Here is a 15,830-nt window from a genome sequence, read left to right as displayed (position 1 = left end):
GAAGGGACGATTAATCAGGATGTTCGCGCCGTGTAAATGGCGCGGTCCAGATTCCTCGCTCGAGAGAAAGTCCTCTCTATCAAAATAGATCGGTATTTTTCACGCTGGTTTCGCGCCAGCGTACATTATAATTACTCTGAAAGGGGCGCGGAGGCGCTCCGCGGCAAATAGAGCAGACGAAAGCGAAACAAAGCCGTGGTGAATACGCGCGATCAGACAACGACGTCGAACTCGCCTCGATGACGAGCTAAAAATACAAATTGGATTCGACGTTAGAATCGAGCGACTCGAATTTTGATTATCGACTGTTTTTGGCGATCGATCGCGCCGCACGAGTCGAACAATTCAAACAGAGGCAAAGAATTATCCTCGTTACGCGCGTTGTTCACGAGCAATTACAGTCTGATCTATGTTCCTTTCCGCGATTCCCTTTCAACGACGTTACCTTTCACCGACAGTAAATGCTGCTCGATCTCGATCCTCGTCGAGAAACTCTTCCTTCCGGTCTTTGAACGCTCCTTCAACTTACCCTCGATGATTAACCCGGATCAATTTGACACAGAGAGCTGTAATTAATCGGGAATAATCGAAGAATCGCCGGATCCTGTTTCTGGAGTCGATCGATCGGACCCGCTCGGAAAACCCTGTTCGTTCGTACTTGCGCCTTCGGTGAATCTCATTAGACCAGAAGGGTATCGATACTCGCATGTACACTCGATACAGTCGCGTGTGTGCCATAACCGGCCACGTACGGATATTTATATCCAATAACGTGCATGTGTGCACACACGCGCGTTTCACTGGATGTGTGAATAAATGAACCAGTTATTACGGCGACGGGGACAGGATAAGGCCACGGGTAATTCGACTTTCCATTTATTCGTCCATTGAAAGATAAAGCATCGCGATACATGGCAATTAAATTAATTAATAATAAACAAGATCGAATCTGCATCGAATTACCTGCCATCGATTGTACGGAAGCATGGAACCGCTAGCTCGAGAATTATTTCTTTCTGGAGCCTCTGGAAAGCCTATAGAATGCACGATGTGCTTCTATGCGAGACAATCGCTCGAATTTAGCATTAACCAAGCATACACGCGCTGTATGGAAATTTCGAGCGAAGTTTGACGCGCGCCAGGTGATCCAGTCACACGAAACGAAAGATGGAAACGCGTCTTGCGTATCCTACGAAAGTTGATGGAAAGTTCGTGAAGCGTGGAGATACGGCGCAGATTTTATTAGCTCGCGCAGGGTCAAGAGACTCGGAGAGTTCGCTGGAGTCGATTCGCCGGCAGATTCGGCTGCGTCTTGCAACAATCTCAAAGGAGGCGAGCCTGTGGCGAACTCAACGACTGTTACCATGTAGCACGGTTCGCCTGAAATAGAGCAGCCGATTATTCTCTTTGCCATTAGCAACACGGGAAACGTGGATGTTGAATAGCTTGTTAAACATCTGCCTTTAAATAGAATCTCTGTGTGCCTTTAGAGCGCAGCTCGGACGTTCCATTTGCGGTGAACCGTGCGGCATAATGGTGAATACATTGATCAGCACGTTCCAGCATTTATGGCACCATCGATTTGTTTACCTAACATGGAGATTGCCTGCTGAGTTCAAATCTAACGCGAATTCCGTTACCACGAACTATCCTAAATTTTCAAAAGACGGTCGACATCGCCAGAATCGAACTGGTCGACCCGACGATTAAATTTCCTTAAGAAAAAAAAAAAAAAAAAGACGGAAAACCTCCGAATTCCCGTTGCTCCGATTGCTACCAGCCGCCACAGCACGACGCTGTATTACGCTCGTTACGTAATTACTGGTTGCGAATAACGAAACGGGAAGTGGAGATCTGAAAAGTCCATCGGCTCTGGAAAAAAAGGGGCGAATTCTAATAGAACGAAAACGCGGCTGGATCAGCCGCATCGTGGCTCTAGCGTATAATCGTATCTGGTGCTGGAACACGTTCGCACAGACTCTCGACGGAACGCACACGAGGCTGGCCCTGCACGAACGTGCGCGTCTACCAACACGTAGAGAGGCACACAGTGTCGAACAGGGTAGGTAGGTCCAGTAGAGCGTCCACGTCTACCACGATGAAAGAGAGTAGGGCTTAATCAGTTAGTCGATAGGCAAATTGGCTTAGAGGCAGCGACCGACAGGGTGGTTTACAGAACCAGCAAGCCCCGCCAGTGGCCAGTGGCCGAGTGGCGAATCAACCCTTCGCCGATAAGAGTCGCGCCGTGTCCCCGATCCTTGCTGGGGTTTCCTCGACGAATCGTGCACCGAAACTGCCACCGGTGAAATTGCACGGCTAGTGCAAGTGTGATATTTCTCGTCCCATTCGGCCTGTCGGTGTACCGACTGTTTCCTTCGAGCCTCTTCATCGTAGCCGCTTGTCGAACGGAGAAAGAGGAACCAACTATAACAAACACGAGTATACAGAAAGACAGAGAGAGAGAGAGAGACACGCACACACACACACACACACACACACACACACGAGGTTTGGAATCGGTCGATCGGTTTCGTCGATCCAAACCTCCGATGATCCTTCGCGGATCCAAGTGTTCGTCGCAGATCGACGCGCGTTTAGCTTATCGACTTTGATGGATATTCGAGGGAATTTCCGGCGGATGTGGCTGGTGGGTTGATAAACTGGCTGTGCTACCGTGATAAGGAATTCTGGAGTGGTCAGGAAGGGATTCGGAGTGCGCCAACTGCTCGATTAAAGAGGATCGGCACGGTAGAATGTACAGCTGATCGGTGAGTTCGTGTCGTTCATCTTTTAACATTTTCGAGGACACAGAACTGGCAATTCTTTACTCGGCATCTCCATTTCGATTGCGCCGCGAACCAACTTCACCGGATGGTAACCAGAGCATATTCAAATTCCTCGTCGGTCGATGGCAAACGTATCGCAAAGGGAAATTTCCTCGCCCCGAACGGTGTTTCGTTCGTATCTCGTCGGATACTCGATTCGATAAACTCTCGTCTGTGATTTCTCGCTCGATATTGATGTTAAAAGAGATCGTACTTGGCGCTCGATCGTAAAGAAATACAATTTTCTTGATTTTTCTTGATTTGTCGGCCAGAGAGTTAGAAATAACATCTTAATAGCGAAGCATCGCGAAAGGAGAACGACGAAGTTTAAACAACGTCGGGAAACGAGCCTGAAAGCTCGACCTAAATTCGCCTGTGCGGCATCGATAGAACCCCGTGGCGCGAGGGTTTCTTCGTCGAATCATGGGACTTGGTATCGCTAAAAATTTCCCATTTCTGCTAGCCGTTCGTTCCGCTTTGTCGAATTTTTCCCCTCGAAATTACATTGTTCCGGCATTGATCGCCACCTTTACGACGATCTATTCTTTTCAAAGCAACGCAGATGTTGCCGCTTCATTGACATCCTTTCGCACGTATATTTGTTTCAGGAATGACGAGACACTTTCTGGTGATCCTATGCTGCTACCTGTACACGCTCTTTGACATGGCGGCCCTACATTTTCCGTGAGTAGACGAACATACTTGGAAGCTATAGAAGCCGCGATCGGACCAGAACGCTCGAGATTAGCGTTGGATCGAAGGCGGACAGATTGATCTTTCCACTCGTTCGATCGATGGAAATCTCTCGAACCTTCTGTTTTCCTGTTGTGCTTGTATCTCTCTTTCACGCACGCTCTCTTTCGATCGCTGAATAAACGCGATCTCGAGGACGATATCGTGGCCTACATGCAAAAAGAACGAACGTACCGTCGTGAAACGTAAGGAAATTCGCGATTCTCGTTAAGTTCGACTCGCGTTGACCATGATTCTCGTTTTTGTCCGAAAGAAATTTTAACCTGACGATGGCAAAAGAAAAAAGAAGCGCGAACGAAGAATTGCAAGATTCCTCGGTAAATTCGTTCTCGTTGCGAAACACAGCGACGATAGAAGGTGGCCCAGCATCACCCGCCACTGTGTCGAGTTTCAGCGAGGAAATATGCGAACCGGTACTTTCCACGGAGGTCGAAGGCTGGCATATTAAAGTCGATAGCCTATCGTCGAGTACGTTTCGACTTTCGGCGAGAAAACGCGGGTACCGGTTTTTTCCGAAGATCGCAAGGTAACGCATCAAATGATCGACATCATCAAACAATTTCTCTCCCCCTTTCTCCGTTTCTATGTCTTTGCACACTACGCTATCTTATGTCTCATCGTTCCATACGCTTCTTCCCCTTTCCGATCGTTTAATCAATTTTACGAACGCGCGCACCCTTCCAACGAACAGCTTTCGCGAACGATTTTTGTCGCGAGTTCTGCTGCGATCTTCGCGAACATCCATCGGCGAATGTTTGCTCGACAAACAGAAAAGCCGTTGATCGGTAGACGTCGGTGAAACGGAAGAGCCTCTCTGGTGATCCGGGCTCGGAGTTCCGCGATCGACGTCGCTCCGGAAGAAATTGCAAGGAAATTCCTGAAAGTCTTGTCGTAGATTATCGGCTTGGCAGGTTTCACGGCGCTATAAGGCGCCACGACTCGTTTGACACCAGACCGCTCGAGTCGCGCGCCCGGATAAACGGACGTCGATCCGCGGACCGACATTTATCGCGGTTTATCAACTCGATACACCTGATGACAAATTTTCTCTCGATTATCCGAGTCCACGCGAGAATCTCTGGTCCACTTTACAGGGATGTTCGATCCCACCGTAACTCTCGAATTTCAATAAGCGGAAAATCGAAGATCTACGTAAAAGCTTGAGCGCGAAATTGAAACGAGGAATTACGAATGTCGGCGACGATTCTCCCGTCTTTTCCACGAATTTGGGAAATTTAGAATTTAGACAAGAAACTAAGATTGACGCGGCAGCGAGACAAAGAACGCAGCAGAGTTAAGACACCTTTAGGAAGTAAATTACGAACGAACGATGAAAGAGCCTGATTAAGTAACCGTCGTAGCGCTGATTCGGCATGATGAGTTGCGCGATCGAAAGACAATTTATAGAACCTATAAAACTCGACCGATTGCAAGTTAATTCCGCTGCTTGCAAAGAACGACGAGTCATAAATCAAAGATCGGGTCGTCGAAGCGCAAGAAGGCAGCGTCGTATTCCTTGGCAATTCGGTTAAGATCGAACGACACGGTCGTCGAAACCGAGCTCGATGTAAATCACGAAAAAGAGGGCGGGTAAATTGCACGAACGAAAGTGGAAATTCTCGGGGAAACCGGATCCGCAGCTCCTAGACTAGCATATTAAAATGTCCGCGTATAAGGAACACACGAACATATCTCGGCCGGACCTAAAGGTGTGCCAAGCACGAAGACCTATTATGGCTTCTGCGATATTGCTGTTTCATCGGAATCTCGGCAATATTTTAGAGTCCCGTTCGCGTACCGTTCGTGGACTTCCTTTGCCCTCGATCTGCTCGATCCATCGACGTTTCATCGATATTTTCGCGCTGGAAAAATATGACGAAATAATTCATCGAAATTGCCGTCGAGTATCGTAAATCGAGAGCTAACGAGGCGTTCTCGGATTTCCAACCAATCTTCCTTCATCAAGAAGATTTCTATCGCGTTCCGTGAATTTATGCAGCCGCGTTATCGCTGAAGAGCTTGGAATTATAACGGTGTGCCTAAGACGCTCGCAATTTTATTTTTTTATTATCTTCATAGAGAATCGTTATACCGCTGCGAGGGGATAGATTCGTAATTTGATTATCGATGAAACTGAAGGGGACGATGACTTCGAGCGTCGAAACAGTGACAGTCTCTTTTCAACTTTCCATTCGTGAGTTAAGTGTATCGTTTCGAGATTAGAAGTTGAGGGATGACGTTGGAGAGAAAGAAAGATATCTAGGAAGAACGGGAGAGAGGATGTTGAGAGACACTGAAACTCGTGTTGCTACGTTTTCTTCTCGATTACCATATTCTATACATAAACAAACAGCTAATACGCGCTGTCCGAGGCAATTCAGAAGGGAAGTTCGAACGCGAAAAAATACAGATAGCCTCGATTAGCATATTCTATAAATGTACAAGTAGATGGTAAGATTTGTTCGTTTCTTCTTTCTTTTTTTTTTTTTTTTTTTTTTTTTTGGCAAGACGATAAGTTTCAGTTAAAATTCTCCATTGAGTTATTCCCCTGTGATCAAGTAGCGGTATCGAAATCAATACGGAGCTCCGTTAACGATCAAAGGCAAAAGATAAGGTAATAAGGTTAAACGAAAGATAAGATGATCTGATAGCTGATGAGATAGAAAGAGAAAAAAGTGCAACGGCAAGGTCAAGGACAAAGGAATCCAAGGGAGTAGAATTAAACACGGGAAATATTAAACGAAATGGAATAGCAGATAGAATCATTCGCGAGCTGCGAATTTGTATCGAGAATACGATAAAAACAAAATGATCTCGCGACGAACGACAGAGTTCCAACGGTTTCCTTTGCCAGTCTCGTTTCTCCTCGCTTCTCTATTCTGTTCCAGGGAGTCGGATCTCGAGGAGTACGGTAGGAAGGAGGCCTCTTTGTCACTCAGGGACATCCTGCCGTTGAATCCGAAGCAGTACGACAAACACAGGGCGCCGAAGTTCCTAGGCCAACCTACAATCGTCTACTTTCACGTGACGGTGCTCAGCCTCGACTCCATAAACGAGGAATCGATGGTAATTTCGCAGACGAGAGAGGCCGACGGTACTCACGTTTAATTAAGACCTAACCAACGTCGGGGAAGCCTGCTCGCGTACGGTATCACGCGCCTCGGACAGAAGCGAAAACCGTGTAAATGGGGTGACTCGGTGCGGGTTGAAGAGACAGCCTGGCTGCGACGTTCCGCACCTTTCGAAACGCCGCGGTTGCGCGCACTTTTTCTCCTGCATCGTCGCTAAAACGTATGCAAATTGGGCCACGGAGCGTGTGGATGCTCGTGTTTTATTTAGCGTTTAAATTCTCGCCAACCTTCTTTTCCAGTCCTCTTTTTTCGAGGATCGTTGAATAGAAACGACCGAAATAAGGATGAAACGACGATCGTATTAAAATTATCGAATTAAGATCGATATAGAATGAAAAATTCTCAGTTGGAAAATTGTTGAGAACGAATTATTTTAAAAATACGTAACTTGCAGCGTAGTATCTGAAGGAATAAATATGGGATTTTGCTTTTAGACGTACGTTGCGGATATATTTTTGGCGCAAAGCTGGCGGGACTCTAGACTACGACTTCCGGAGAACATGTCGGAGGAGTACAGAATATTGGACGTAGACTGGCTGCACAATATCTGGAGGCCCGATTGCTTCTTCAAAAACGCGAAGAAGGTCACCTTCCACGAGATGTCCATACCGAATCACTATCTTTGGCTGTACCACGACAAGACGCTGCTTTACATGTCGAAGTAAGATCGAGCGAAATCATCGTCTGCCGATTATCCTCTAAAAAACTATATCTTCTCTTTTCTACAGATTGACTCTCGTCCTCTCTTGCGCGATGAAGTTCGAGTCCTATCCTCACGACACTCAAATTTGCTCAATGATGATCGAAAGTCGTACGTACCGCTTACATTTCTCGAGGACACATCCGACTAGATTAGTCCCCGTCAAAATATATTGCGATTTCCCACAATCCTGTCGAACGTACCTCGTATCAATTAATGAAACTCCGACTCGTTAATCTGGTCTATGCTATCAGACAAATAGAAGCGCGTTCGTCCCTCTAATATCACACCGCTCCATATTTGAACAAACCGTGGTTACCTTAGTTAAGAATTAATCCTCTCCAACCTGAGAACCTTCTTGATCTCTTGAGAACGTAATTCCTTTCTTGACGACGCGAGACACCCAATTTCGTTTTTAGAAGCGTTACTTTGCCTCTATATATTAACGTTATCCACGCGTTAACTTTCCATACGCAGTGAACTCCCTCGAGGGATTATAACGCGTGCCAGTAAAACAACCTTTTGCTCGTTGACACGAAAACTCCATGCGCTTGCTTAGAATCAAACGTATCGCATTCCGCTGCAAGTACCGTGTGCTTTCAGTGTCGCACACCACCCAGGACCTAGTGTTCATCTGGAACATGACGGACCCGCTGGTGGTGAACCCCGAGATCGAGCTTCCTCAGCTGGACATCTCGAACAACTACACAACCGACTGCACGATCGAGTACTCGACCGGCAACTTCACGTGCATCCAGATCGTGTTCAATCTGCGCCGTCGATTGGGCTATCACCTGTTCCACACTTACATACCGTCCGCGTTGATCGTCGTCATGTCCTGGATCGCGTTCTGGATCAAACCCGAGGCGATTCCCGCCCGGGTCACTCTGGGAGTGACGTCACTGCTGACCCTCGGTAAGGTCGTCGCGCCTGCGACTGCTTTCCGCACGCGGATCGACCGATCCTATCACCGTCTTCGCCACCATTTTTCACCCCCATAGACCGATAAAACCGCACAAACCGCATTAAGATCGACTTTTCTCCTTCTCGTTCCTCGTATTTATCGTCGCGTTCCTTCTATCCTGCTTTTTCAGCCGCGTTTCTTAGTTACGGATACGCGCGCAGATAACGAACCGCTTGAAGCTTTTGAAGCTCGCGACGTTCCAAACGACACGGTATGTACGCGTTCGAGCTGAAACGACACAGGGCACATGGGCTGCGGGGAAAGGGACGTGGGACGCGTTTTCGAACACCACGTAACAAGATGTCTTTAGAATCGTGGGCTTCAAGTTGGCGATACGAACTGTGCGTTTTATGTTCGGGTTTCTGAAGTAGTCTGCGTCGTCTACGTTTGGCAGGTTGCGAACCGTACGAGCCGGTTGAAAGGGATGGAGGATGTGTTTTCAAAAGGGTTAAACGAACGCGTTTAGGGAGAACGGTCGTAGCTTGCTTCGCTGGTTGCTCTCCTATTCGAATCTTACGATAACTTCATCGTCGTACGTAACTGCGTTCATACAGAATTACTTGATAGAGTAGATAGAAGGCAAGGGACGGTATAATTGCGAAACAAATGGCAAACTGCGATGTAATTTTATCAGGGACAGACAGAGAAACGTTTCGTGTGTGTAATTTACAGCGACCCAGAACACGCAGTCCCAGCAATCACTGCCACCGGTCTCCTACGTGAAGGCCATCGACGTGTGGATGTCCTCGTGCAGCGTGTTCGTGTTCCTGTCGCTCATGGAGTTTGCTGTGGTTAATAACTACATGGGACCGGTGGCCACCAAGGCCATGAAAGGCTACTCGGACGAGGATCTAAGAGAGGCCATCGACGAATTCAAAGTACGAATCTGTGTTTCACTCAGCGGCCAGCTTTCACTGGCGAAATTCTGTTTATCTTCTCTCGACAGACTTTCCAATCGTTTGATTCGGAAACTAGTTGTACGATGTAACGAAGACTTTGACGAGCGTGCCACGATTTTTGTAGGCATTTTTTAAAAAAGTAGAACCGTAAAGAAGCACAGCTTCATCTCGAATCTAAAATGTCGAATGGAAATTCGAATGGAAGTAATAAGGAAACGCGAGTGGCGATATTCGAAGCTAAGAAGCAGTAACGTTCGAAGTTTAAAAGTTCCGCCGAAATACGCGTAAAAATATCGACACTTTTTATTCAGAGCGTTATAAATTCGTGCTGCCAATAATTACCACAGCCGAACGAGGAAATGGGAAATCGCGACGGCACGGTCCGCGTGAGAAGCGGCGGAAAATTCGCGGAAAACCGGCGGAAATAGGAGTAGAAAGGCTGGCCCGTTTTCACAGGCGAGCGTAATTCATGGAACAGTTGCGGCGGCGCGTTCTCGTTTCAACTAAATTTCTTTGCACCTCGAACTTACAATTAGTAAGGTTGAGCGTTTACAAACGACGCGCGGCGTCGGTGACGATAAATAGTTGCGCGGATGGTAAAGATCGATGCGACCGCGGCCAAGCTCCGTCCGCCAGTGAAAACAATACGTTTAACGAGAAAACTGGAGAAACAGAATTACGGAAAATGAAAGAGGCGAAGCCAGAGGAAACACGTTCCTTTCTGGTGCTTTTCTGCTCCTTGTTGGTCGGTCTTCAGGCTCAACCGTTTAATGCGTGCTACGAGAGAAAAACGAAAAGATAGAAAGGTAGCGAATACGGTTCAAAGAAACGCACGAACACCCGGTACACGTCTGACACTTTGATAACACCTGACACACTTAGAATTTCAACTTCAGCGGCTCGAAAGTGCTGCGACTTTAATTAACGCGCTAGTTGCACACGAGTCTAGTAACTTGCTCGGAAAAACTTGTTCAATTGAAATAAAAGAAGACGAAGATGGGGAGGAAACAGAGATTAACGGAAACATTGTTAAGTTTGCACGATATTCGTATCTCGCGAGATATCAGAAAATTTCCACGCAATTAATCGAACAAGAGGGATGAAACGATCGAGCGACAAAATAACGAAATAAAATAACCGGACGAGCTTTCGGAATTTGGCAAACGTTCTCGCCACGTGCCTAATTATTAATTTGTTGATACCAGCCACGGGATCGTTTCAGATTAATATGTAAGCGAGTTTTAATTAACGACAGCGGCGTAGCGTGAATTTAGCATGGACCGCCTTTAAATTCTTTACATCTCCGCGCGTGTATCCTCGAAAAGCGTGACCACGTCGGCTGAAACGCAAACACGTAGTTTGCGCGGCCTGTGAAGCGAGTACGCGTCGATTTCTGTCTTTGAACGTTGCAGTAACGAAATCGAGTTTGCAGAGGCCAACAGGCGACTCGTCGTCCCTTCGTTTCGCACAAAGCAAACCGTATCTGTTTCACATTGTATTCCGTTTCGCAAAATTAAACGTCAATTATAGTTTGCCGAGTGGCGACCGGAGGAAACACGGTTTTAGTACGAAATGCTGCGAAGAGGTTGAAGAGGACCGTTTAAAGGGAATGGATTTAAATTATCATCGCGTCGAGTTGCGGCGAGTTTATCGAAAAACTGTGACCTAATTATCTTGCTACTCGTTACTTCAGCGGAGCAATTTTTACGCCGTTAAAATGAAGAAGATGGCGAGTATAAATTTCAGGGAATAACGAAGAGTCCTCTTGGCTTGCGAATATATTTACTTTCCTTGGCTTCTCTTCCATCGAAAATAATTCTCGCCCAGTTCCTCGTCCCAGACAGGTTAAACCGTAAAGACTCGTTTAAATAGCGCTGCAAGAGGAAACGCGTAGTGAAAGCGTATAAAAGAGGAGAATCGCGCGAATATGGCGGCCGGTGCGATCGCGAAAAGATGCGTTTTCCATTTGCCAAGCACGGGAACAAACATTATCTCGAGGCGAAATTAGTTCGCCCCGGGTAAGCAAAGTAGGAAGTTTCGAAACTGGCTCGGCCAACAACTTCGCTGAAACTTCGTCCCAACGAGATGGATCCCCGGGAGTCTTTCACTTCCGAGTTTTTCAATCGCCGGTATCACCGATAGACCTTCGAAATTCAGACCCGCGGACGAATTATAAAACTCTACTGCCTTTTTAAAACGGTCTCGCTTGACGGCTTGATGTTCGAGATTTGAAACTTGAAGTTGAGAATTTAGAATTTGCAGAGTTTAACCGTGCAACGATTACAAATTCCTCTAAATGGGAAAATAACGAGGGACCCGAGACTCGAGGGGAAGAAAGTTACGTTTCACGTCAAAAGCGGCGAAATTTCCCGTTTCTGTAGGGCCGCGTGCACGAGGGTCGAGAGAAAGATTGTCTCGCGTGCCTTGAATAAGACATGGACCCAAGGAACCCGAGTAACTCGAGATTAATATAAATTTCATTCGAGCCTGGCCGTTAGACACAGTCCGGTGATTCCGTAGAAATCCGCAGCGCGTGCTTTTACGGTTCGCTTAATAATTTATTACATGTGCGAATGAATCAGCCGCACGAGAATGTAAGAATCAACGTTACATTCTCATTTTCGGCTAAGAATCTCGATGATTATATGACCGCTGATTTATTTCCAACCGTTTGCATTTTCTCCGAGCGAAAACGATCGCTCTTTATTTATATAACAAATGTTACACTTCGTTTATATTCTTGCACCGACTGATGTAAGAGAAATTAAGAACGCGAGGCTTCTCTTCGAAGAAACGTTAATATCCATCTATTCTTGAATCGTTTCGATGATATTGCTTGTTTTTTCTACGTTTATTGACGATTTGTTTTATCAGAAGCTCGAAAACACCGCGTGAAATATTTCAAGATCTCACTGAACGCGCTTTTCTTCAACAGACACCCATGAGGAACGAATCGGAGAGAAGCAGAAGTCCCGTGAGACCTGCAACCGTGCAATACGACACCTGCTGCCAGGGTCGGGCAACAGCGATCTACATCGACAAGGTGTCCAGATTCTTCTTCCCGTTCTCATTCCTCATCCTGAACGTCGTCTACTGGAGCACCTTCCTGTAGGAGGTCTGCCCTTCTCTCGCAGAAGGACGAACACGGAAACGAAGATCGCTGGATCGTCGACGGTCTCCAACAATGTCTTTCGTTCGGTCTTTGTTAATCATTTCGATTCAACCAAATGAAACTCCATAGACGATCGAAATGATGATATTATACGATTCGTTACTTGGATAAATCGTCGAGGAAACTTCGGTTTCTGCCGGACAACGAGAAATTTAGCTTTGGTCGTTGGACGGAACGCCATCGAACAATTAACAAGAATCGAACGAGCCGGACGGTTTTTCTACGACGAGATAGTCCGCTAGAAGAATTTTCAGTGTCTTTTATATAATATAGAGAACACGCGCCGTCAACGGTTCATTAATCGTAAGAGCATTTTAACAATTAAGTCGCATTAAGGTTCCTCCGAAGAGCGCATATCGAATCGAGCGATCACGTACTCACCCGTTTGGGCGATCCACGGGAGCGGCGTGCACCTTCGACGCGGATCGCATCTGTATCACGTTGAACAATCTCTTAAGACCCGTTCGCTCACCGCGATTGATCGTTCAATTTAGCCGGTCTCTTCGGTCACTTGCTCTTGTCTGCTCGAGTTTTGCTACGATAGATACACTCGATGATATTTCCCGCGAAACGTTCTCGCGCACAGCCTCGCGTTTCCTCGGTATCTCGCCGCACTTTTGCCTTTAAAATAATAAAATAATTCTACGAACATTGATTACCTGCACACAAAGTAGAGAAGCGATAAAAAGTGTAAAAGAATTTCAAGATCGTTGAAAGAATACTTTTATGCAGAAACGTTGTTTTCGTAAAGTGGAACGATTGAAAATTGATAAAAATACGACAGCTTTACAGAGCTTCGACATGCAATCGCTTCGAATATCGCAAACGAAAAGGCAGTGCTGTTCGCGTGAACGTTCGATCGTGATTACATCTTCGCAGAACAGTTTTACTCGTTGTGTGTGATCGCAGAATTTAAGGACAAATAAACGGACTATTAATACGTAGACACGAGCCCTGCTGCCTGCGACGAATCGTTTGCCCCGTTGTGAAATAAATTGCGAAGGTAAAAGGATTGGGTGAAAGGAGCAATGAAAAAGACGTGGAGCTTTGCGAGTCAGCTTATTTATTCTTTCGACAGTCGATAGAGCCTTTTATTCGAGTATTTAAACAGATCCTGGCTTCCTGCCTCCTTGCGTCCCCTTCTTTTCAGTCTGCTGGATCGATGGAACTTGCTTGCTTCCGCCAAGTTCCAACCTCGAAGAGCCGGAGAACTCGAGGTCGCCACCTAGAGTCTACAATCTTGGACAAACTTTAACTTACCATTCTTTCGGTATTAAAAGAATAATCTCTGAATCTATTTTTATCAAAAATAAAGACATCTTGAGTATAAAAGGTAAACACAAAGGAGAAAGACAAAAGGATTGTCGAGTAAAATATCGGGTATCGATACCTGTTTCTCGAAATCGAGAAAGTATTTTCCACCATTTTCGAGCAACAACCCCGATTCTTGTCATCCTTGCACGAATTAATGATCGTGGCATCGTTTAAACCGCAACGGCCAGAGTTGCAGCAACGAAAAAGGATTGTCTGGTACGCGAGCTGTGACGGAACAGGAAGTGGAAGCTCATAGAGAAACAAGGAACTTGGCTGAACGACGAAGGGTCTGGCCATTTCATTTTCCTCTTGCGCCATTTGGATCGCGGCACTTTTAGTCGATGACGAGGATCTCCGGTAAACGACCAGCAGTAATTAATTGGAACGAATGCGCGGCCTGGCTCCGGTTGCTCGCGCGGAATAATTAAATCCGTACGTAAGGTGGCGTAATTGTAACGCGGTCGAATGGGTATCTGTGTGTCGCGAGACGGAACACGTTGCCTCGAAAAGATGTTCCACTTTTTTTTTCTGCGCTGCCGCTTAATTAAAACAACGCGTCGTCGACGTTTTTCCGCGGCTCCTCTACTTCCCTCGTCTCCGATCCCGTTCTCCCGGTACCGCTTTAATAATCCCGAGGAACGCGAAACGCTCCTATCTAATAGGTTTTTAACGGCCAACGTCGCGAATCTCCCTGCTCCATTTCTGATTTCGCCAACGAGCTTCTCCATCGAACTGCGAGCGTCCGGATATCGCTTCGTTAAACGGCGTGCTCTCGTAAGGCGATCGAACCTGTTAGAGACGAGAAAGCGGAGCGAAATGCTCGCGCTTCTAACCTTCTTTTAATTTAATCTGTTGGAAAGTTTGGATAGCAAGAGGAACCCGCTTATTCTCCGTTTAAATTCCCATGCCACTTATTTTCCACTTTCAACTCGCTTTCTCCTTTCGATCTTTACACGAGCAGCCAAAATGCCTACGATTATCCAACTCAATAAGTAAGCTCGAAGCTTACTTGTTACATCCTTTAGAGATACTCGTCGTCCGGCCAGAGTAAACTCCTGACCGAGCTCAAACTGGTAACAATAAATAATTCTACGGAAGTGTTTCCCTCGGGGCAATTTGTTCTCTAGTAGCGCGCGCCGCCACTTCAAGTCGTTTTACTCCTTCAAAACGCCGCTTTCAGGACCGATCTAGCTGTCATCGCCTATCTCTTTTCTTTCCTCCCTGGACTCTTGTCTTTGTACGCCGTTTCGCCGCGTCTCTGCCCATCCGTACGGTGGCTGGCTTCTATTTGGAGAGAAAAACGGAGAGTCGGGACGATGAAAGCGAGCCGAACAGCCCGCGAGCACCGGAAACGGCAATGACAATGCCACGAGCACACATGTGTACAAACTCACGTTCCAGTCTACGAGGAGAGAGTTTTTAATCATGGCATTTTATCCTGAGAGAGCCTTTGTACTCGCGATGGAGATACTTTCGTCCACTCTAACCCCTCCGTCCATTTTTCTTCTTCTCCTTCCTTTCCTCTCTTTGCTCTCTCCGTTTACGCGGAGAAGCTTTCAGCCAGCCTCTTTATGTTCCTCCTCTGCCCCGCGTCCCAACGATTTAAAGACTTTCAGTGCGACGAGTCAACAGAATTAATTTAAATTTGGAATATTGTTGCAACGTGGCGTCTCGAAAACGTGTCCACCGAGCCTCACAGTCCAATTCTCAAAATTCGCGTAGATGCGCGGCTTGAAAGGAAGCAGCGATACGACGAAAGGAGACGCGATACGACGCGAAATGACACGACGAGGAACGATATGGCGAGACGTTGCGAATTTTGTACGCGGCAGACGAACGTTCGAAGCACCGTACCGACATGACCGGGCTAAACGAATTTCATTTTACGAGGCAGTGAGTTTCGTTTGTGAGATTTCTGGTGGACGATCGGTGAGTTTCGTATCGCGTTTCTTGCCATTACATTTCCAAGTACCTGCGACATCCCTCTTATCAGCCATCTTTATCTCCACATATCCATCGGTCGTTTAAGGGAAGTTAACAAGCACGCAAAGTAGGCAATTACAGAATTCTAG

General features: G+C 46.6%; 2 protein-coding genes across 3 annotated transcripts in view; one reads left to right on the top strand and one right to left on the bottom strand.

Annotated features, from left to right (window-relative positions):
* Positions 1-1,850: 1,850 nt before the first annotated feature.
* Positions 1,851-15,830, bottom strand: part of LOC117239424 (potassium voltage-gated channel protein Shal) — a 115,823-nt gene continuing 101,843 nt past the window's right edge. Inside the window, exon 5 of the mRNA XM_033505008.1 lies at positions 1,851-2,424. Within this exon, the coding sequence (XP_033360899.1) occupies positions 2,386-2,424 (39 nt within the window). The 3' untranslated portion in view covers positions 1,851-2,385. The remainder of the gene's footprint in view (positions 2,425-15,830) is intronic.
* Positions 2,415-13,388, top strand: LOC117239455 (glycine receptor subunit alpha-4). 2 transcript variants are annotated; one of them, XM_033505019.1, is made up of 9 exons: positions 2,415-2,768; positions 3,434-3,509; positions 3,973-4,104; positions 6,467-6,644; positions 7,144-7,370; positions 7,438-7,520; positions 8,013-8,324; positions 9,046-9,251; positions 12,208-13,388. In XM_033505019.1, exons 2-9 carry the CDS (start codon positions 3,436-3,438, stop codon positions 12,382-12,384), a joined length of 1,389 nt encoding a protein of 462 aa, XP_033360910.1. In that variant the 5' UTR covers positions 2,415-2,768; positions 3,434-3,435; the 3' UTR covers positions 12,385-13,388. The 2 variants fall into 2 exon arrangements, with proteins under 2 accessions (XP_033360910.1, XP_033360912.1); XM_033505021.1 differs by lacking the exon at positions 3,973-4,104.

This window comes from Bombus vosnesenskii, unplaced genomic scaffold (genome assembly GCF_011952255.1).
Source record: "Bombus vosnesenskii isolate JDL3184/JDL3185 unplaced genomic scaffold, Bvos_JDL3184-5_v1.1 scf7180000013264, whole genome shotgun sequence".
Classification (NCBI taxonomy): Eukaryota; Metazoa; Arthropoda; class Insecta; order Hymenoptera; family Apidae; genus Bombus; species Bombus vosnesenskii.
This window is presented reverse-complemented; position numbering and strand designations above follow the sequence as displayed.